The sequence below is a fragment of the Bacillus rossius genome, chromosome 1 (assembly GCF_032445375.1).
Source record: "Bacillus rossius redtenbacheri isolate Brsri chromosome 1, Brsri_v3, whole genome shotgun sequence".
Classification (NCBI taxonomy): Eukaryota; Metazoa; Arthropoda; class Insecta; order Phasmatodea; family Bacillidae; genus Bacillus; species Bacillus rossius.
The window spans coordinates 284,507,788-284,532,714 of record NC_086330.1 but is presented as its reverse complement, the minus strand read 5'-3'; the positions used below and the strand labels follow the sequence as shown (position 1 = coordinate 284,532,714).

The 24,927-nt window shown below is 34.3% G+C and overlaps 2 protein-coding genes across 4 annotated transcripts in view; one reads left to right on the top strand and one right to left on the bottom strand.

Moving 5' to 3' along the window:
* Window positions 1-15,045, top strand: part of LOC134527673 (transmembrane protein 234) — a 28,907-nt gene extending 13,862 nt beyond the window's left edge. For both annotated transcript variants that reach the window (XM_063360566.1, XM_063360564.1), the window contains one exon: window positions 14,084-15,045. In XM_063360566.1, coding sequence (XP_063216636.1) covers window positions 14,084-14,094 — 11 coding nt within the window. In that variant the 3' untranslated portion in view covers window positions 14,095-15,045. The remainder of the gene's footprint in view (window positions 1-14,083) is intronic.
* The window catches only part of LOC134527672 (solute carrier family 35 member E3-like), a 73,346-nt gene continuing 48,707 nt past the window's right edge, over window positions 289-24,927 (bottom strand). The window contains exon 6 of one of the 2 annotated variants that reach the window (XM_063360562.1): window positions 289-24,445. In XM_063360562.1, the coding sequence (XP_063216632.1) occupies window positions 24,347-24,445 (99 nt within the window). In that variant the 3' untranslated portion in view covers window positions 289-24,346. The remainder of the gene's footprint in view (window positions 24,446-24,927) is intronic. The other variant, XM_063360561.1, reaches the window with a different exon arrangement.

The following is a 24,927-nucleotide window of genomic DNA, read 5'->3' as shown; positions in this document are numbered from 1 at the left end:
ACACACGTTAAAAAAAAGGGGGGGGGGAGGGGGGGGGGGGCAACAATATTAACAAAACATGCAAGCAAAATTTTTGTTACAAAACAAAACACATTGAAGCTGTAAACTTTCACAAACAAATTAAATTAGAGGTGCAAGGTGTAAGTCCTCTTTCTTTGTTATTAAATTGTTCTAAATTATCTTCATATTTTTGTAAGCATTTATGAACATTACTTTTTTTTTCTATGAACTGGACGTCAGACTGAACCGGAATTGAACCACCAAATAAAACCCAGAATCAAACAGCCCTTTCTAGCATATACACAAATTTATTAAGTTCTTAAAAGATTAAAATACCCACACATAATATGAGAAAACAGTTTTTTTCCCCCATTTATAAATTTATTGGGTCAACACAATACAAAAATAACAATTAAATGTTTTATAATATTGTTGTGCGAATATTTCGTGTTGGTTTCACTTACTAAACTTAGGTTTACAGGATATTTATGTATGTAACAAACATTTTTTAATGCTGTATATAAATATTTTTTCTCTAACGAAAAAAAAATGTTCATTCTATAAATTTTGTTTATATTAAGCATCTTATCAAACCAGTTATGTATGATCACCTAAACAAACACCCTTAAGTTAAGAATGCCCATAAATAAAAGATTATCTTGAATGTTAGGCTGTGAAACAAAGAGAACTGAATAAAATAGGGATCTCAAATATGAGATGATCTTAAATGAAAGGTCTACCTTAAATGTATTTGTTCAAAATGACTAGCATTAGTTTTAATTACACTGTGGCTCACAAGTAAAATAATGATAAACTTTTCATTTCAGCCTTTTAATTATAAAACATTTAATTTCTGACAGTATACAATTATATTTAATTAGAAGTTTATACGTAGAAATATTTGTTCTCTTAAGTATTTGATGAGTTTACTAAGTAATGAATATTGTGTATATTAGTTATAATATCTTAAAAACTAGTTTTTCCATATGACACAAGAACATGGGACTTGTTATAGCTCTTGGAACAATTGTTGCTGAGATGTGAACCTGAATGCATAATTTTCTTGTATGCTAATTTGTACAAAGGTTCTCCATCACTTCAATAAGAACAGCAGAATTCGCACAACCATATTTCACAACTCAAAATACAGTGCCACAATAGGCAGACACAAAAGCATGTGTAATACTAGTTGTCATGGTAACAAGACTAGAAATTTTTTTAATGCAAAAAAAAATTACACAAAAATCAGCGTACATTTAATGGGAGCGTATAAATTTCTTGATACAAATGGTCATTGCTTTTTGACGAAAATATTTCGAAGGTATGTGTATAACACACACATTCCATAGTCAATCAACTGATATCTTAAAATCGAACACAATGACTGTTTCCAATCACCTCCTTGAAGGACCCTTTAGCCTAACAGGAAAATACATCTTAAGGGATGTCGGCCATTTTAATGACCTTCTAAAATAGTTGCAAGGATTCTTACAGAATTTTCTATGCAGCTTTTTGTGAAAGGACGAGTCACTCTCGTTTTATGTCAAGAGGTTTGAGGTGATATTTTTAAGTAAAAATTTAACAAAAATTTGTTGCTTAGCTAGCCAACAGCTGTCTACACTATTTTCTGCTCATCGATTACTGTCAAATGGTTAACTTGAGTATAAAAGAAAATTTAAATTGCCTCCAAATTTAGTATGAAAATTATGAAATACAAACAACATTGTTAAAAAGAATTTTTTGGTGATACACCAGGTTGTATTGATGTTAAAAGTAACTGGACTTCTGTTCACCGTTAACTTGTCACTGAATAAAGCCTTGAAATAACGGGTCCTTGTGTTAAAGGCTGCATCGCCCTTACTATTCGGAAAACACACTTATGTTTCGAGGTATACCTTAAAAATAATAAATAATAGCGAAAGAATAACAAATTAACAGTTGGCAGAAACTCTTTATATTATTATATTAAAAAACAATTTGTAAGATTATCAGCTAGCTATAAATTCAATAAATTAATAAATAAATATTATTAGTTATATAAAATGATAAAAGGCAAGGAAATTTTACATATATACACCAATCCCTCAGCAAATTCATTTAGCGCAGTGTTAATTTCACTGCTTCAGTCTTGAATAGCATGTCTGTAAATTTCAGTTAGCGCGAAATCTCCACAGGCAAAAAAAAAGTTGGGTATGACGCCATGAAGTCTGTTTCAAGTTCTGTAAACAACAGATGTGCCGTGGCATACAGTTAGCCATACAAGGGGGGAAGAGATGCATGCGCAAATCTGTCTATGCTATCGGCTGTTGTACAAACATCAGCTATGGCATATTTATCTTTGAGTGTTATTATACGCATTTATATTACGTGAAGAATATTTCCCTACACATTTTGGAACACATTAAGTAAATTAGCATTGCTATTTATGGAGACCAGTGCTTCAGAATACTTGATTTTGGATAACACGAACATTTTTAGGAATGCATTAGTCGTGCTAAGTGAGGGATTGGTGTATATAAGTTTATGGTTTGCAAGCACTCTTAAGGAAAAAATCTCACTAGATGTTATTGGCAGTTTTTGCAGATGTCACACACTACTTACTACAAACAAAACTTACTATACAAACACTAATGTGCTTAAATTTAGTGAAATGCACAAGTTTTGTTCAAATTATTTGCAAAAATAAAGCGGTAAAAATCTTATTACATTAAAGGCTCCTTAATCCGGCCTGTTTGGAACCACAGCCAAGCCAGGTTAGTGATTTTGCCGGATCATCGAACAACAATATACTAGTTATAATGGGAATGGCACAAAAATAAATAAATCACAGTACAATGGTAATTGAAAAAAAAATTTGTAATAAGCTGGACTGCGGCAAGAAAAAATACTGTTAAAATCAAGTTTGGTGGTCTAGGTCAACAAACAAAAATAAATGTCAGAATGCAAGCTTCTCGATCAGTGCTGGATTTAAAAGCTTGACAAATAATTTCTCAATTAAAATAACCACTTATTATCCTAGTTTTGAGTCTCAGACAATAAGGCACAGGCCTGATTGAAAAATGAACATTTATCTACAGTATTTACATGATTGACTTTAGGGGAAAAAAAAATTCACAGAATTAATGGTCTGCTCATCAACTAAATGAGCACATGCACACTCCAGGCTGGTATCTATTACGGAGATGCTGCTAGCTTCGCTACAGACCACCAATAAAATCTTTTTCAGTCCCAAGCCCCGTGGCTGGATGTTAGAAGAACGCACGCCAGTTCAGTGCCTAGTGCACAGAGGTGACGAGACATTCTATGGGTGTGTGAACATCACCCTTAGCATGGGGTAACTTTCTGGTCCTAAAATTAAAAACTTTGGGTGGTGGCTTTTTTGAGTTATGACTAATCCTGAATGAAATTAATTTTTTATTTGCAATTGTCATGGATATTGTTTTTAAGTAGTATTTGCTATTTGATTACATATTAGGTCTATTAACTCAAATTGGGTATGTACCTATGTAGTACACATTTATAAGTGACTCAACCTGAACGTTGATACTTTCCCAATTTTTAGACACAACTCTTTACTGAACTTCAGAAACAATATTCATATTCATATAAATATTCATTATTTTGAAGTGTAAATACCATTTAAAATTCATACAGGCTGGGCCTAATCACATTTGCTTAACATCACTCATGCTTACATTACATAATACATTGGTTGTAAATGTAAACATGCCAATAAATTACTTTGGTGAATCCAAGAAATCAGACTTGGCACTAAAGTCTTATTCCAACAAAAATTTATTTGAAAGACAACCATCTCATAAGAATATCAATAAAAAGCATTCCAATGAGTCCACTTTTTTGCAGGTCCAAAACCACACGCAGCTATAACGAATGCCAACACTTGTCGCCCCACATTTACGAGACCCATGCCCGTTTCAAAAATTATCACATACCCTTGCCAGCTTTTTCCTTGACTATTTCTAACTTTAACAAAGTAAAAAAAGGTACAGACTCATTTCAGTGAATCAGGAAATTATGTATAAAAAAATAAAAAGATATAAACGGACATTACGTAAATTGTTTGAAAAACTTGAGCCAAGCGTAATTGATTCAACTTTTATAACGATGACTCCTCGTTATTAGCATCAATGTTCATTGGAAACTTTAGCCACAGCTGTGGAGAAACAAACACAGTTATTTTAGGTTTTGCTGAAGTGCTGATTTTAGATGGTTTTCTCAATTTATTTTTAACTTCAGACAGTACTGTTTGTGACAAAAAAATATAATGTAACCATTCAGAAAGTTTACACGATGTTTATTATGGTTATTTTGCATTCATTTTTAAATATTAAGTTTTAATTATTGTAATATTTCATACTAAAGTTATCATAGTGTTATAGTGTGAGCTACCCATCACGAGTGTTCAATTATCATCATTTACACTTTAATTTCGCTTAATTATATTTATTTTTATAATTAGATCATTCCTTTTTGTACTGAGTCTGCTCTAGGCAACACATTTCTTCTTGAATTTACACCTGTTCACCCGGTAGAAATTATTTCATCCAATATTTCTCATAGGAATGTTTCTCTTTGGAAGTTTCTAGTAATAATACAGTTTAAGGAAGCGTAGAAAAGAGTCACTTTTTAGCAGGACATCGGACAAGACGTCTCCTGTGTGTGGAGTGGTCCCGATTCCCATGGAACCCCACACAGGAGTCGAGAAGACCTCGCAAAAACCGCGGATCAATTAGTTATCTTCTACGTAAGTTAAATTTCAGGACGTCTGCCATTTGTAGTGACAGACGTAGGGTGTAACGTCAAAGCCTTAGTTAACATTCGCGTCGGGCGTTTACGATATTCCAGTCTGGAAGTTTCGGCCGAGTTGCCGATGACGCCCTGCATCCTGATCCGAGAGATCGTCTTTGGTGAGACTGTCCCAAATTCCGAGCAGTTTTCAGCAATCTGGAGGAACTACTGTAGCTGAGTTCCTGATGTCTACAGTTGTAGTTTTAGATCATTCTACATCGCTATAACTGAATTTCCTGGAGGCTATGCTGTCCGTTCCTAGAGGTCCTGTCGACAAAGATTTCACAGCTCTACCGAACCTTGAGTATTTTGCAGCACTTTATTGTGCTGAAAGTGTTTACTAGTGTTGATACATATAACCCAGATATTCATACTTATATCTTGAAGTATTACTAAGCATTCAAGGGTAGCTCACTTAAATTACATGAAGTGAAACTTCAGTTACTTGCATAGATCGAAATAAACATATTGCTATTTAACTGAATAATTTTAATATTGTAATAAAATCCTATTTTGTGTGCTCTTTAACTTTCTAAGTAAATGTTTTGTAAATGTTTAATAGTTATTATTTTTCACATTTACTTCATTTATTATTATATTCATAATAATTTACATGTGATTTTAATTTACTGGGTTTGTATGTGTTCATTATGTGATATTGCAATTAATACTGCATACAATATATTCTACATACCACACTACTTTCATCACTTTATTACGATACATTCTGTGGGCTGGTATAGGCACATTGGTAGGAGATTTTGCATATAGCACGGGCCGTGCCACCTGTTGCCGTACCAAATATATTTTAAGTTTCTTACAAGTCATTATATATTTTATATAAATACTAGCTGCCCGACCCGGCTTCGCACGGCTATACTAATGGAAAAAGAATTATGCCACATCTCCCATTTACAGTAATGGTAAATAATAAAAAATTCCGTGAAAATTTATTACAATGCTGTATAATGTACCGATGGTTTCCCGACTCGTGCACGCAACATAAAACTGATGTACCCGTACTTCGCTACGGCAGTCTACAGGCAGATCACTCTTGCGCCGCTCATAATACATGCCCCTCGTTGTGGGTACGCCACTGCCGCGTGATGCCTGTTGCCATGGAGACGCAGAAGGCATGAACAATGCAAAATACTGTTCTCATGCAGACAAAGTACCCACTGTTGCCTGGTTTTAACCACCTGCGTAACATAAGGAACATTACTGTGAAGTTTCAAGTCTGTAAAATATATATACTTGAAAAAAAAGGGCAATTTTTGATATTTAAAGTACTTGCAAAATTTCAACGGTGATGAGGACTGCACTAACAATGAAATAGCCGTTGCCATAGAGACGAATGAAGCATCAACAAAGCAACAGCCGTTGCCATGGTGATTTCCTACCAAAAACTGGAAATAAAAAAAAAATTTAGGGGTGGACTACCCCTAACATTTAGGGGGATGAAAAATAGATGTTGGCCGATTCTCATAGATACCGGATAAGCACAAAAAATTTCATCAAAATCGGTCAAGCCGTTTCGGAGGAGTATGGCAACGAAAACTGTGACACGAGAATTTTATATATAAGATTTGTCTTTCCCCATCAAAATTATTACCTCACTTGTAGTCGCTTACGAGAAATAATGACAAACATTTTCAAGATTTTAGAATAATTGTCCAGTTTAACTCACCTGACTTCCTCACCATTTTTACTAATTAATTTAAACATTTTCGTTTATATTTTCTTTCCTTCCATATAATTATACTACATGGCCAGAAAGCTTGAAATTTGTTTTCTCAGTAACATATTACAAAATACATCTCAGAATGGTTGGCAATTGTACGCAACGCAAGCAAATGTATTCAAATAAAAAGGAATGTTGCAGTCTGTAAATCATATGAGTAATGACTGACAACATTGAAACACATACGAAAATCATCACGGAAGTTATATAACGCATCGGTCTATGAATACCAAAACATAGCAAGGTATAAAAGTTTAGGAAGATGATATTTATTCTCTGTCGATCCAAAAAGGTTCAATATTAAAATTACAGCAAAAAATTGAAAAATCTCAAATATCAGGACTAATTATGGTTAAAATAGTTACAGCACTGACAAACAGCTCAAAGCCAACTAAACACTGCCACTTCCATTTTATAACAATAATACAAAATATACATATACAAAACCAAATACATAGAAAATAAAATTTTCACAACATAACATACATGATATATAAACATATATTTTACAAGGGTAGTGTCAACATGCTAACCCAAAATCAATTACATAATTTAACATGTGATATTTGTCACACCTCAATGCTCAGTAGCCCATAATAACCATTGCCATAGTCCATGGATATAAGTATAAGATGAAGCTTATCATTACTAAAAATTTGAAAATAAATCCTCAATTCTTGTGCATTAAGTATAACAGACTTTCCTATTCACTTGCAGTCTTAACATTTTTGATTGCATTTTATGAGGAAATAATGTGTGTGTTGAAAAGTTGCAATTTAAATACTGCTTTCATTTTTCTGTCTCTCGGATAAGTACCTAGGCCTTGACGGTCATGATGCTTGCTGTGCCGTTGCACGGAGATAGGGGAAGGTTCAGTGCCTCAAGCTTGTCGATAGCAGTTTACAAACAGGTGGGGGGGGGGGGGGGGGGGGGGGGAGGGACATTAGTTGTAAGTTACTTGCTTTATAACTCTAGCATAAATTAAGTATGGCAGATAGAGGACACCAACACTGTTGGTGGAGCGTTACAGGCTAAAGAAGTTAGTAAATTCAGTCTAAAATTATTACTATCCATTCTCTATTGTTTAACATCAGCATAATTACCGTTCACACTCCATGCCAAAGTGACATACATAAAGAATATATAAGAGGGTGGCTCCAAACACCAAAAACATAATTTCCAAACTCTTCCAGGAAAAATTATCATTTGTCAACCAAATAACAAAAATAACTAAAATAAATAGTAAACCTAAGACATAAAATCGTGTTTTTTAATGGCTATAAAAACAAATTTTTCAAAAAATTCTATCACTAACCTCTTGAAAAATGCCAAAATATTATACAAAGATAGACATAATGTTTAGATTTTTAATGGAATAGTTTTGCAAAAAAAATGTGTTTACTTAGTAAATCTCATTTAAGGCTTGGCTTCAACAAAATATTTCAAAAAAAGTTATCTGCATAACCCAATAGTGCAAATACAGAACGTGAAATTAAAGTGTGTGGTCATGATGCAAATAGTTGGGCCACAGTTATAAATATTTGTCCAATTTTTTTTCAAATACTGTAGAATATGTCTGGTGCCAAAAATTAACAACAAAAAATTATATGAAAAATTATGTGTGTATACAGAATGAGTCAAAATTGACCAAGAAACTTCAGCTACAGTTGATGTTGGAGCTGAACAACTGGTTTATTTAAAGAAAGTTTTTAATGGAACACCAAGCATCTGTATAACATTTAATTGAACACAGATCTTTAGCTACCGCAAAACTTGTCACTGTCATAAAATTATTTCTTTGAAATAATTGAGGGTCACGCCCATATTTGTTATTTCCGATACATTTTAAAGGCAAGTTTGACCTCGACCGAGGCTTTGCCCCTATGAGCCTGGTAAGATTTCACTTCTTCCCCGAACTTTCCTGGCATTTGTACTGCCGCTGTATGTAAGTGTGTATGTTTAAACACAGCACTACAACTCTGGAAGACACCCTACCATGCAGTATTGTGTACCCCATGCAGTATTGCGTACCTCTTTTAAGTAAACCAGTAACTCCTAATTTTTGTCCCTAAGGGTATGTGTTTTAAATAATTAGCTGGCGTATTTCACCAAGACAGAGCTGAATGATATGAACAGACCTAAAGTTGGCAGAAGCAGACTAAATGATCAATTACTTAATTATTAATTACTAAACTGTATGTTAATTAATAACGAGGGGGCGTGTTTTATATGTTTTATATGTTTTTCTTTTAATCACCCATGGGGCCATGGGCCATGGCCCAAATTTGAATAAGCTTAACAATTTCTTGCTCGCGCGAAGATGCCGTGATGCCTCGGAGAGCGCGCTTAGTCGCCCCAGTCTGACATCATCACCGCTGAGGTAAGACATGCCATCACCATGGGGACTTCATCCGTTGCTATCAACGAGTTAGTAATTCTGTTTTATATTTTAATTTACCTAAATCTCTTTCTTAATGTCCTTGGGGCCTGCCTCGGATGCCAGAATGCTTAAATAATTCATTTTAACTCGTAACTGAGACTTGAAATCAGCCTAAATGAAACTTCATTGCAACCATGAGGATGACTCGTACCTCACTTAAACCAATTCAAACAGTTTTTAATTGAGACGTGTACAAGGGTGTGTTATATTTGTCAGTACGAATATAAACGTATCTGAGAAATTGTGTAACTATCTGGCCATGTGTCGACCAGCCGCAGGTATCAGGCGTGTGGGATTCCTTAAGAGCCCACTGTAACATCCTATGTTATAGCATGCCCGAGACAGAGCAGGCTAGGAATGATAATTTTTGGTTAATTAAGAAGGGTCTGAATCTCGCTATCTACACAGGCAATGTCACACTCTGAGAGAAGTCTCCGCTGGGTCCGTGTGCCCTTAAACATACGGTGGTGCTTATTTAATAACTTTTCATAACAAATTGTAACCCTCCACACTTACATCAATTATTTCAAAGAAATCATTTTACAACAGCAACAAGTTTTGCAGTAGTTAAATAAATGTTTTCAATTAAACATTATCCTGATGCTAACTGTTTCTCTATTGTTTGCAATATACCAGATCTTCAACTCCAAGTTAAGACCATTAGTCAACTTAGGTTTTTGTAAATAACCTGGAGCCAAAATTTGTAGGTTTAATTCTGACTCACTCTGTGTAGTGACACATCCATAGAAATTGTGATAAAACAAAAATAATGATGTACAAATATAACAATGCAACATAGTTGATTAAGTCAAGTCTTAAAAAGATCCTATTTCAAAAATTTTCCTGCTCATTGAGGTCAAAATATTTTTTTGACTTTAATGAATGTACACACATATTTTTTTTTAACTCTCTTAATAAGTTGATTATAAAATCTAAAACAAATAAATAAGTATTCCAGAATCTTATACAGAGAGTCCACACAACTTTGTAATAAAATTTCCCAGACTTTTCCCAAAACAAAATTATATTTTTTCCCGACTTTAAAAAAAAATTAAATTACCTATTTTGAAATTTTCTTCAAGAAAAAAAGAAACCCCAGCCTTCACCATCTCCATAGCTGGCCTAGTTCTTTCTCCACTTTCTTAATTCAAATAGAACCTTGCACATGCCATGGGTGATAGCAGACTGAAGCATGATATTTTCCCTTCAACAACTCTGAAATTATCATGACTTTCCCAGGATTTCAAGTAAATTCCCTATTTTTTACTGGCAAATTCCAGCTTCCCTAACTTTCTATAATGTGGATACCCTGTCATTAACAGAATTTCAGTGAACATTGCTGTACAATATATATATATTTTTTTTTTTTTTACTTTGCAATGTGAAGAAGTGCTTCCAAGACCATCTTTGTTCTATCTTATGTTGCTTATATTTGTAAGTATAAGTACTCAACCCTACTTCAAAAAAAGGTTCAGCTGATGAAAACTGTACAATCTTACAACGGCACAAAGAAAAGCATAAAAGATGGAAGCACTTAAAAAACTATCAAAGACTGAAAAAGGAGGCAAACAAGAAATTCTAAACACATTTCATGCTTTGTGATATCCATTACAAGTATCAGAAACCTTTCTCTGCACAACAACAAAAACAATTTGGTATGGGAGAAGAACCCTCAACTCAAATACAACCAAATCACGTGTTACAAATAAAACACAACTAAAAGCTGCAAGAACAAAAACCCCACTTTTGCTGATATTTCATCTCCAAAAAAATTCCGCTATAACACTGTAACTTGGTAACTACAACTTCTCTGTTGTAGGCAAGACTACTTCCATCACAGACTAACGATGGTGTAGACTAGAAAGATTCTCGTCTTCCACTCGTGGCTCCTACTCTGGTTTACGATTGGTCCATGGAACTGTTAAAATCATTTGATGTAAGCAAAGCCAAATTTCATTCATCTGTATGGAATAATTATTCCAGTTATGAAATAAATTTTAAGTTACAAACGTTTTAACCTGCAATATTAACATAAAAATTGAGGAGATACTTTTTCACTGCACCTGTGTAAAACCAGTATTAATCTGATTGGCACACGTCACAAAAGATGATGAATCACGAACCCCTGCTAGCCACAAGATAAAAGTCTGCCATCTCGACTGTAGCATCACAGCATGCGGGAATGACTGTACGCCCAATTACATTTCAGAATTGGGAGCAGCACATATCAGAACGGCCAAGGACCATCTCACAGTAGCAGGGCCTAAGTGGCATTCACTCTCACTTTGAATTACACTAACTATTGTTACAAACTGCGAGCAAAATTATCACTTGGCCGACCGTAAGAGGTACACGAACTCAAATTGTGCGCAGGGCAAGACCCAGATACGAGTGTTTTCTCAACTCTCCCACACGACCCGTGAGCCTTTTAAACTTCAACTGCTGCCCAAACCTTCCTATGTAATTCCGACATCTGGCACGTCACATCACTGTTCGATGATGCCATACCTGTAAATTCCCACCCGTATGGCCATTCAGTTGCGTATGTTTGCACCATTACTGTGACAATAGAAATAGACCAAGAGCTAGGGCACATTTTATTTACCCCAGTTTACCTTAAACTTGAGTCTGGTTTTAAGAATAACCATAACCTACAGTCTTCAGAAAGGTATTTCTTAAGGTTGGCGAGTGGTGGGGGTACGAGTAATGACGTCATCAATATGGCTGCCGCACCAACCTGTGGCACTATACTTAAATAAACGTATCTCCGCAAGGAAACGTCGTAGAGCTTTGTTCTTTTTTTAATATTGCTCATAATGAACTAACGAATGTTTTGTGTAATGCCAATTTATTTCGTAAGGTTAATAGTTTTCGTGATATTTAGTCTGAAACTAACATTTTTCCTTTTTTTTGTTTTCTAGCGAATGTTTAAATCCCAGCAACTTTTAAACCGTAAAGAATATAAAAAAAATTGTCAAAATAAAAAGTTTGCTTGGATTTTGAAGTACAGTAGAACCTCGATGATACGTTCCCGTTTCATACATTTTCCCGTGTCATACGCCGATTAATTTCGGTCCCGCCGAAAGTACTATATTTACAATGGTTTACTTTCCCGGAACATACACTTATAAAACCATTAATTTCCCGTTTCATACGTTTTTACGAAGCGGAAAAGTCCTATAATCCACAAATTTTTTTTATATTCCTCCTTATAAACTCAGTTTTAATGCTTTTATTTTGAAAAACGATCATTGTTTAAGCAAATCATGTTATGCACTCAGAATTTTAAGCAATACATTAGATAAGGAATCCTTACGTACTGCTTATTTTGCTTTATTTCACTCTTACATGACTTACGGAATTGAAATATGGGGAAATAGTAGTTTCAGTGTGAACATTTTTAGATTACAAAAAAGAGCTATTCGAATTATTTGTAATAAGAAACCAAATTCCTCCTGTAAACTATATTTTCGAGAACTAAATATTTTACCATATTACTCCGAATATGTTTATCGTTTACTGTTATTTACAAAAGAAAATGTGGAAAATTTTAAAGAAACTCATTTTATCGATTACTATGAAACTAGTTATCAATATAAACTCAAACCTAAGTGTTATAAAACTACGTTATATGCAAAGGGAGTTCAACATAAAGGTATTACGCTTTTTAATAAGTTGCCTAAAAAATTATTACTTCTAAACAATCACAATGAATTTAAGAAAGAACTTAGAAATTTTATAATTAAAAAATTTTTTATTCAATATCAGATATCAATGATTTTTAACATGTTATTATTATGTAATACAGGCCTTTTGATATATTTATAATATAGGAAACTTTATTCATTGATTTTAATCTATGATTGTAATTTGTAATGAGTGTTGAAAAAGGAATTTATGTATATATTGTAAATATGCATACTTATATTAATTTGACTAAGCCCATATCCCCAAGTGTATTATGAAACACAGGCCTTTTGATATATCTATAATATGGGAAATTTTATTCTTTAATTTTAATTTGTGACTGTAATTTATTATAAGTATTGAAAAAGGAATGTATGTATATAAAGTAAATATGTATACTTATATTAATTTGACTAAGCCCATATCCCCAAGTGTAATGCTTGTAAGGGGATCTAGTGGTGGATTTTAATAAATAAATAAATAAATAAATAAATAAAATTTGCAAACGTAAGAAAATAACTATCACACCATAGATATGGATAGTATCAGGAAGACTGTGCACTTCGCTAGTAGCATCTATGGCCAGCACCAAGCGAGACTAGTGGCACAAACAAGAAATGATCATGAAAATGGTGCACGTGCTTTACCAAGGCACGGATCTCATATTTTGTGCAGTCGTTTATCTTTGAACTGAATATATCCGTTTGTTATTGTTTTTTTACGATTGGATTGTTTTGAATTTTACGTTTCTCAAGTTAAAATTTTATTGAAAATTGTTCTGTTGCATAAAGTTGTTTGTAAAATGTAATAAACAAGCAAAAATTTCTGATTTTTTTTTTTTTACAATAGCCTAATTTTTTAAATTTCTAATTTAGTCTTGGTGACTTTTCCCCCCCTCCAAGAAAGGACTTCATAACATTTTTTAAGGCCACTGTTTCTCATGTCAGCTTTACTTGATTATGGACTGTATTTTACATTTCTGGTGGTTTTATTATATGTATAATATAATGATGAATTCATATCTTTCATTAATATAATGCAATTATTTACACATATATATTTATGTTTAATCTGGCACTGTGCTGATATGCTGGATTGGAAAAAAATTTCATTATTGCCATTCCCTTTTCATACATTTTCCCGCATCATACACCATTTTTGTGCCCTCCGTTGAAAAGTGTATGACAGGGGTTCTACTGTATTTGAAAATGTATGGAAATGTAGCACTAAGAAGATATTTGTGGAATTTACAAGTGATTTTCTGTTTTAGAACCCATATGTTTAAATGCTTTGTGCTTGATGATGTAGCTGGCAGGTGTGTTTTTTGTTTGGAACATTTATTTCTAATTTGAACTGTGCACATCATATCAGTCTTTGTTTCTTAAGATAATTTAATTTTGTTTCAGGTCTGTTTTGAAAAGAAGCATTAATAAAATTGAAGTGGTCGGTGCGCGTCATTTGAACTTCGCGCCGTGCGGCGGGCTTCGGCGCTCCTTCCCTTCCTACTTCCCCCCCCCCCCCCCCTTTTCTGCGTCCAGTGCTGTGTCTGACCTCCCCTCTTGAGGTGTCCGCGCATGCGCGTGGCGCCCTCTTTCTTACTTAAAACTAGATGTATTGCCTTGAAGGTTCTTCTTGTTCGTTAGCACTTAGTCGGTGGTCATCCGTTGCTGAATTAAGCATGTAGTCAGATAATTGCTTTAGAGAGAGAGTGTGACAGCGGGGAGAATGCACGTAAGTGTTTGTAAGGTGGTGACCCTTACAGTTATGTAATTGGTAATTGGTAATTGCTATTCTCTAAATTCTTATTTCGGCCGTCACCAACTAAATTCTATTTGTCATTTATTTTTTATCTTGCTCGTTTTTGTATTAATTGCTCTCTATATCACGTGTAATTTGTTTGACGTTTCTCCTCGTCATGTCGTCACTCTTCGTTTGGACTTGTTTTTTACGTAATGTATTTAATGTATTCATTTGTGAGTTTTCTTTTGATATCATGCTTTATCATGCTTTAAACTAAGCTTTAAACCGCCTAGTGTAGGTCAGGCCGCGGTCGCCTGCATGTTCAATTAACGTGTTTTGTATTCACTAATGAGGCATTTGTCTGTGTAAACGACATTCATTGTCCCTGTGTGTAAGCGTTAAATTAATTGTAAAATTTCTATCTATCAAGTATCTTTCAAGTTTCTATCATGTATTCTATCAAGTATTTAATCCTAAAGAAAATATAGATATGCGTTCACGTATTTTGCCGTGGCATGTGTACTAGCACTATCAGTATTAAGCAAGTATTAATTATATGTGAAAGAATGATGTATTTGTATGATGAACCACGTGAGGCCTTTGCCCATGATTAAACGAACTAAGTTAATGTAACTATTTGCTACTTTAACCTTTGCATCTATCCTTGGCTATAATTAATTTGAATACCCTCTTGAACACTGTTTACTCAGCTTAACTTATGTTATTATTTTTAAGGATTGTGTTACTCGCAGTTGAAGGTTCACGTGAATGTACTTCACCTGTTGACACTTTCCTATGAAGCTCATGGAAGCCTTCAAAATGTCAGATGCAAGAAAACATTGTGTAATACACACAGAAGGTGTATCTGGAAAAAAGTTTGAAATTAAAGACAGTTCCTGGCAAAGAATAATGAAGCAGCAAGTACGAGGCTAAGGACTCAAATAGATTCAAAGTATTCGGTATTGTGCCGAGACCTACCTGAACATTATGATGTAATGAAACATTGTTATCACAGTCTGTGCTATAAAAATTTTACTGCTATTTCGAAACTTGATGGTGATATAGAATATTCAACTGTTAAACATACTCTAAGGTCTTCGATATCTTCAGAAGAAAGCGTCAAAGTAATATCGTGCACAGGAGTATTTGATAGAAAATGCATTTTTTGTAGAAATTTGAGAAGAAAGGTGAAGGGGAAAGAAGAACAAATAACTACATGTCAGACAAGAGACTCTGAAAACAATATTAAAAGTGCCGCCAATATTTTGCAAGATGACAAGTTATTATTAAAAATATGCGATGTAGACTTCATTGCCAAAGAAGTTTCTTACCATAACTTTTGCCGAAGAGAATACCTCAACTTAGCTAATGCAAAACGTGTTGAAATGGACACAGGAAACCTACCATCTGAAAATGTAAAGGAGGGTTTCAATCACAAACAAAAACATGACAGTGCATTTAATCGAACGGTAGAGTATGTGACAAAATACATCATTAAACCACAAAAAGCTCAGTATCTTACTGTTGTTCGTGATAGGCACATAACCTATCTCGCCGAAGAAGGAGTACATGATTCGAATTATTCAGCACAAAAACTGCACGAGAAACTTAAATCTTTTTTTGGCAAGAAATTGTGTTCAACAAAAAATAATAATAAAGATGGAATTGTTATATATAGTAATGAGCTATCATCTACTGAAGCTGTTTCATTAGCAAGTCAGTACTCATCTACCACATAATCTAAAATAGAAGAGGTCGCTTTGTACCTAAGAAGGTTAATTCTAAACGAATCTGAAGGAACAAAATTACCACATCCGTTGAGTGTCGAGGATATTATAAAAGGTGAAAGCAAAATGCCTGAATTGCTGGAAACATTTTTTAGAACAATGTTTGGTGGTTCAGCAAAACCTAAAAACGAAAGGTTAGAAAGGAGAGTGAGCTCTTGTGCACAGGATGCAATTTTCATTACTACGAATGGTAAAGTGAAGCCAAAGAAGCATTTAATTTTAGGCCTTGGCATCAAAAGCTTAACTGGAAGTAGAAAACTCATTGATATAATCAATCATTGGGGACACTGTATTTGTTACCATACAGCAGAAGCGTTGGAGACTGATCTGGCAGTTTCAATTGACAAAAAACCGAGTATATCACCCGAAAATATAAAAATATCTCCAGGCCTTGCTACTGGATTGGCCTGGGATAACTTCGACTGTAATATGGAGACACTATCAGGTAAAGGTACTTTACACGATACATTTGGTATTTGTTTTCAGAACAAATTGTCAGAAAATGTAGTAATGGAATCTGATGCTAGAAACACAGAACAGAGAGCAACTGCAAGCACTTCTACGGCAAGGTCTAGGTCTTACCAATTTGACTTCAAAACTCTGGAGCCATACCCGAAAAAGCCTAAACTGATTAATACACTTAGCTCCACAGTGTTAAAACATCCTGTCACAAATGTATGCTATGCAGCTTTTATAAGAGATTTCATCTGGATGACTTCCGTAGAGTGGTCAAAAAACACTCCGATGTGGGCAGGATGGAATTCAGAAACGACTGAAGATTTATCCGTTATTCAGGAAATAGGATGTATGGAAAATATAAGTTTGCCACCAACACGTAATGATGTTGTTCTGGAAACACTAAAAAAGTGCCAGAGTGTAGCACATGAGTGTGGAGATCCATGTGTCATTGTTCATTATGACCTCGCTGTGGCCAAATTAGCGGTTTTGATTCAAAATCAGGAGAAACCACGTTTTGATAACGTTTTCGTATGTTTTGGATCCTTTCATATTGAACTAGCTCTGTTTGGAGCAATTGGATATTTCATAGAAGGCTCAGGTATCGAACAAGTCCTGGTTGAGAGTGACATATTAGCTAGTGGTTCACTTACGGGTTTCTTGAAGGGGAAACATTTTAATAGGTGCAAAAGAATTCATATTGTTTTGTCACTTGCTCTAGAAAGGTGTCACTTCCAATCATTTCTAAAGCAATATGGAGATGAATGCCTTGCTGTGAAGGTCAGAAAACTAGTGACAGATATTAATACCGATTTGTCGCCAAATTCGCTTGCTAAGCTTGTGGAGAATCCAGAAATTACGACACTGTATGAATATTACATTGAGTTTGCAGAAAGAACTCGAACTGGACTTCATGGCAAAACTGCTCAATTCTACATGCTTTACATAGATCTTGTGGAGATCTATAAGTACTTCAGTAGAGCTTACAGAACGAACGATCTGAACATGTACATAGATGCTATACAGAAAATAACTCCAATATTTTTTGCTTGCAGTAGACCTAACTATGCTCGCTGGATGACTATTTACCTTCTCAACTTGTTAAATATTGATTCAGTGTGCCCAGGTGCAAAACAAGCTCTTTCTCAAGGTGGTCTGTCTATAAAACGTTCTCAAGCCTCTTTTTCTAGAGTTCCAGTCGACATGGCTCTAGAACAAACAGTGAACGCTGACGCTGCATCAAGACTTACTGGTATTACAGCGTTTGCCAACTCTGATTCAGCCAGGAAAAGGTGGATGAAAACTAGATCATCGAGAAGCAAAATAGTTACAAGTTTGTTGGAAGCCAGTGGCGTATCTAGGAAACCAGATACTAAACAAGACCTTCAAGAGAATAGGATCAAAAAAGACAACACAGATGTTAATGGTGTAATATCTTCACTCAAAAGCTTTTCAGATCCTTTTGAAGAAATGGACAGAGAAACACCTTTTACAAATATAGCCAATGGATATGTTGTGGACGATAATGTAAGCAAAGATCTCCTACGTGCATACTTCAAAGGCACAGAGGCATTTCAAAAATTTAAGATGTTGTATGTCAGTGATCCGCGAAATATTGAACTTCCAATACCAAGAAAACTTGTTACGAACTGTGCTTATATGTGTGCTTCTAAAACTATGCATGGGTCAGATAAAAAAACTCCATATCGTAAAATGCACCCGTGATCTTTTTGCAAGACTTCTCAATGTCGCATCTGAACAGAAGTTTGACATGAAGGGTGTTATGGCTTATCCTCTTACGCCAGTTCCCCTAGCTCTTGGACAACTGGATGGCTCCATGAATAAAACATGCAAATCAAAATTAATGCATAAGTTGGAAGAGCTACTAAAAGAAGATGTCATATCCACTCCATCTACTGTTGACGCAATAGTCTTTGACACTATGTTCATCCTGCACATAATTCAATTCCCGGATACCTATGAAGGTCTTGCCAAAAACATTCTGGGATTAATCTGTAATGGAGAAGCTAGAGAAATTCACTTAGTGTTTGACGTCTATGGTACTCCAACTATCAAGGATACAGCACATGACATTCGTAGTGCTAAAACAATAGTGAGTGAAATAAATGTGTCTGGACCGGAACAAAAAACTCCAAAAAAGTCTTCAGTAGCTCTACGAAATGAGACCTTCAAGACATCTTTAACAAAGTTTTTATGCAAAGAATGGAGATCTTCCAAATATTGCCACTTGCTAGGCAATAAAACGCTGTATGTTGGTGTAAAACATACATGTTACAAGTACTCATGTATAGGTGACAAAATGAATGTAAATGAGGTTAAAGAACTAGCCTGCCTACACAGTGAAGCGGATACGAGAATAATTTGGCATATTACACACATGATTCAACATGACGAAGCGAAAAATGTTTTGGTGCGAGCTAACGATTCAGATATTTTAGTGTTAATGATATATCACCAAAAAAACTTAAATAATGCACAATTATGGCTAGAATGTGGTGTATCTTCAAACAACTCTAGAAGATATATTAATGTCTCAAAAATAGCAAGAGAACTAGGAACACAAATAGCTGACAGCCTGCCAGGCGTTCATGCCATCACTGGCTCAGATTACACTGCTGCTTTTACCAGACAAGGTAAAATCAATCCATTTAACATTCTCACAAAAAGCATTGCTCACCAAAAAACTCTGGCTAAATTAGGAGAATCCATCTTGGTGGATGAATCATTGCGGAATGGTTTAGAGACATTTGTGTGTGGTATGTATGGCCATCCTTCGTACGTCTCAGTAACAGAAGTGAGATAACATATTTTCAAAACAAAACGTCTCCTCAGCTAACAAGTAAACCTTTGTCAAAACTTAGGCCTGTTGATCCTACTCTTCTTCCTCCCTCAAAAGCTGATTTAGAACAAAAAGTAAAGCGTAGCAATGCTGTAGCCTGGATGTGGAAACATGCCAACCTTCGTAACCCTTTGGAAAACATTGATCCTACCTGTCATGGCTGGAGCTTAGAAAACGGAAAATACCGAGTTAAGTGGTATGAAGGGCCAATGTCACCTGATATTACTCCGCCTGAAAATGACGATACTTCTGCAAGTGAGGATGAAGTTGCTTTAAGAAGCAGTGATAGTGATACAGACTCCGATGATGAGTAATAAGGACAGCAGATAAAAACATCTGCTTAAACAAGAATGTGAGTGCTAATTTTTAATGGTTTATGTACAGTGAATTTGCTATCTTATTTTATGTATATTACAAGATTTAGCATTAACAGATAAATATTACATTACAGTAACTTGAAAATGATTTTTTTAGGTGCATTGGTGCATAGGTATCTACTAAAGTGAAGACACATACAATACAATGGACAAAATATGCATACACATTTGTTTTTTTAATTTGTTTCTTATTAAGTCTTTGTTTGTGATTATAATACAAAAAATATACATACCAATTCATCAGAGAGGACAGTCTGTAACTATCAAAATTCATGCCACAGCGGGTTAGTCGTGCAGTTAGTGTCTTCAAGAGTTAAACAATAACCACCATTTACTATCTTATAGGGATGGGATTTTCGAATCTTGGATTCGTCGAATATACCGAATCCTATGGATTCGAGGATTCGTAGGATCCGAGGTGGGATTCGAGGTAGGATTCGAGGTGGGTTTTTAAGAGTTTTAGGTAGTAATTGAAAATTGTAGTGCTGGGCGAAGTTCGAAAATTTAGAACCGAACCGAACCGAACCGAACCCTTATGTTCAGTTCATCGAAACCTCATAAAATATATTCGAAACACCGAACGTTCGTTTAAAAAAATTACGTTTTTCTAATTTTCTAACCCCCATTTGAGACCATTCACAAAACAGCACAACAAAATTCCATTACTTGTAATATTCCGACTTTTATTGTATAATCGTCGCCTCAACAGTTTCAAGCGCAGACATAAAAATAAAATTATTAATCGTTGCATAACGCGCATAGCATTTTTTTCATATAGGCGCGCCTTGTTTTTTGTTTACTTTAGAGATTTTTGTATGCATTTCTCGTACTACGTAAAATAAACTATCGTACAAATGCCAAAGGTATTGTATACTATACCTTTAACTATAGTGCGTGTACGAGAAGTGTTGTACAATCACCAAAGATTGCGTACCCCATGCGTTAAACTAAAGCGCATGTACGAGAACTCTCGTATTTCGGCAAAACTAACGTGATCAAGTTAACACAAGACAAATGCGGTAGGAAATTATTACGTAAATTACGTATTTTAAATTACTGGGATGTATTTATTTTCTTTGGCCTTTTTGGTTATAACAGTCAAGTACTGAAAATATTAATTTAATCTTGTGTATTAAAAGTACTGGTCCAGTAAATTTTACAGTACGGTACTAAGTTGACTAACATAGTCGCGGCAGCCATCATTATTTCTCGTGTTTTCTTTTTTTGACGCAAATTTCTATAACCACACTTCTTACGTTACGTTTACAATATTATTGTTCGTGAGGTGATTTGCGATGAGCAGGCTTCCGTCGTTGAAGTTTTCCAAATGGAGAAAAGATAATGACCCAGATGACCCAGAACCACCCAAAAAATGTCTAAAGTTTCTTCTGACGAGCAGCATTCTTTCAAGAAAACAGCAACTGCAGTCAGCGGGTTTTGTAATGTAGATAGGTAACTTAATTCACATTCGACTTTTTATTAATGTCCTATTAAAAAGTTTTACTTATTAAAAATGTTAGGTTATGTCTACCACAAAAATATGTTATGTGGCATTGTGCTGAATGTTCGTCATCTTTATAATATTATATTTTTTTTAATGAAGGTTAGTGTACACTGAAAAAGGAAGATACTCTTTATGAAATTTAGATGGAACTTCTTCATGAATTAAAAGTATGTATATATAAAGAAATTAAATGCAAAATGATTTTCTCTAAACTGTTTTCTTTCCTTCATTATTTATTGCATAAACTTTACTTATAAAATGTTTTGCAATTTAATAAAGCTAAGCTATATAATGTTTTAATTTTACATATGGCTGGAGAACTTTTCTTTCTCACCATTCAGTTAAAGACCAAAATTCTGGTGGTCGGTTCATTTTAATTCAAAACAATTATTTCTGTATGAGGTTTGGTTTGGCTCGGTTCGAAACCACAGAATTGAGGTTCGTCCAGCTCTAGAAAATTTTATACCTAAACTATATTATTATAAAGGTAACGGAAAAAGCACAAACTACGCTGCATTTTGTCAATTAGCATAACTACTCGATCATTTCCAACCTTCAATAATATAACACTGCAGAAAAAAACATAAATTTTTTTTAATGGTGTCTGTTATACAAACGTATTTTATTGAAAACATAGGAATGATTAATTTAACAGAGAATTAGACAGATGCAAACTTACGTGTGTGGTTTTTGAGGTTATTTGTCTCTATTTTATATCAGGTGTATACACTATACTATGCACTTATTTTATAATTTTATAAATACACATGTGATTTTTTTTAATACATAGGCCTATGTAATTTTTTAAAATAAATGTGTGATTTTTTTTAATAACATGTGAAGTTTATTGTGGGACTGGGATTCGAGATTCGATGACAAACACCGAGGATTCGAACAAGGATTCGGATTCGACCAAAATGTGGATTCGTCCCATCCCTACTATCTTACAATGCATCCAAAGCCCATGTTTCTAGACATTTTCAAATAGCTCAAAATCTAAGCAAACTTTTTATTTTGATAATTTGTTTTATATTCTTAACGGTTTAAGAGTTGCTGGGCTTTAAACATTCGCTAGAAAACAAAAAAAAGGGAAAATGTTAGTTTCAGACTAAATATCACGAAAACTATTAACCTTACGAAATAAATTTACATTACACAAAACATTCGTTAATTCATTATGAGCAATATTAAAAAAAGAACAAAGCTCTACGACGTTTCCTTGCGGAGATACGTTTATTTAAGTATAGTGCCACAAGTTGGTGCGGCAGCCATATTGATGACGTCATTACTCATACCCCCACCACTCGCCAACCTTAAGAAATACCTTTCTGAAGACAGTAGGTTATGGTTATTCTTAAAACCAGACTCAAGTTTATGGTAAACGTGGGGTAAATAAAGTTGCCCTAGCTCTTGGTCTAAAAGGTTCATAATCTCCATGTTACATAAATATCTGAATGATCAAAGAAACTTTTGTTTAATACATTAAAATCTGCTCTATTTGGAATTCTATTTCATTCTTCTCAAAGAGATCAAACTGAACATTTAAACTATCAATTGAGCATTCCTGGGAAAATTGGCATATTGTGCAAGAAATATTTTTTCCATAGACTGTTTTTAATGAATTGCTAAGCGGTTATAGTTTCGTTCACCAAAAATTATTGTTATAGTTTAACACTAGAGAGAAGGAAATTTATTTTTGCACTTTAGTGTGTATAATTACTCCGTAGTGATTCATTAAAAAAAATTATTAAGGAAGTACCTATAGCACAGTAGAGCCATCTTCTCCACAATTCTTCAATTTTAATTATTAAATGTTGAGCATCATGTCCATTCCAAAAGAACATGTACCTCGTTTAGGGTAAAATTTCAATCCGGATTGAACCTGGAGTGGAGTGAACTCAGAGTGAATGTGTAACGAACATAGACTGACGAAATGCGTTTATGGTAAATATCACAATCCAGATTGAAATGTAAACAAGATCGAAGTTGGAGTCAACACGAACTGAAAATGTTGTGGTGCGATCTAACCTTTTTTCTGTCCAGCAATCTTAAAATATGTTTTTCAATCATTACGTCCAACAATAACTCTACTTTTATCTCTGTCCACACGTTCCTCTGCTCTTTCTTTTGCAATTTTCACAAATTATGCCTGAAATGCAACGAGACCAATAACAAACAATGCAACATGGCAGCGGCTTGCTCGTGCGTGTTTTCTTTTCACTCCAGTCCGTGTTTAAAGTAAAATCTCAATCCGGATTCTTCAATCCAGTCCACCTAAACAAGTGGAGTGGATTATCTCACTTCACTCCAACTTCAGTCAACAACAAAGTGTTTTAAGTAAAATTTCAATCTAGATTCCTCACTCCACTCCAGGTTCAATCCGGATTGAAATTTTACCCTAAACGAGGTAATGGAATGTTTCATACTTTCAAAAACAGTTTCACATGCCCAAAAGTTCTCTTAAGTATAGTTACATTTTCTTTTTGTTAATTACACAACCCTACATGCCTGCAAAGAAACATAATATGTATAAGCAAGTTGGGCTTACTTAACTTTGCCTCCAGCCCACATAAAACTCCCAATGATAACGGACATGCTCAAAAAACAGAATAAGTTTGAAATTTTTGAAAGCAATGCAAAGGTACATTGATAATTAATTTTTCCAGCACATCACACGATTTTTACAAGTTCCATGAAAACCATGCTTTAACCAAAATGAGTAAAAAACACATGTTTGTAGAAAACATCAGAAAGCTTAATGAAGCAAGACATTATGGTGCAAAAATATTTGCTTCCCCTAATGTTTATGGGTATTATGTAACTCACCATAAAATTTCCATTAATATGTTTTGATTTGGTCTGCCCCTCAAGTTCCTTTTTTTTAAATTATCTTAAAAATACTGCACGGTACTATTGTGTGTACTAACCCCACAAAATGTTTTGTCTTATTCTTCTTCAGGCCTGTCTTTTTCTGGCATGAGTAAAGGAGACATACCGTTTTCTTCTGAAACGACCGCAGCTTTCAGCTTCTGGTTTTCCTTCATCTAAAAAAACAAAATAAAAGCCAGGGAGACTAAAAAACATGCAAATAATCTACATAAAAACTCTTAGTGGTAGTCAGATTCTTGTATTTTAGTGATTACAATTCAAGAACTTAATGTGCCACAAAACTTAATTCAATTTTGAAAGCACATAAGAGTAGTTAAATGCAAAAAAAATATGGTACGATATACTGAATTTCTGATGCTAAAACTTATTTGATTCCTCATGAAAAAGAAGATAGAAAACAACTAAAAATAATTTTTAAGAAAAGTATATTATTCTGAAAATTTAGCATATAAATAATTTTATTTTAAAATGAAATAAAAATAATTAAACATAAAAAAATTCTTAAAAAAATTAAAAAAATTTTGGTACGTTCGCAAAAGCTTTATCACTTTTTGTCATGAGAAGAAACAAAAATGTTATGTGATAACCACACAAAATGATGCTCCCACAGGCCAGGATGGATATGAATTATTATGTG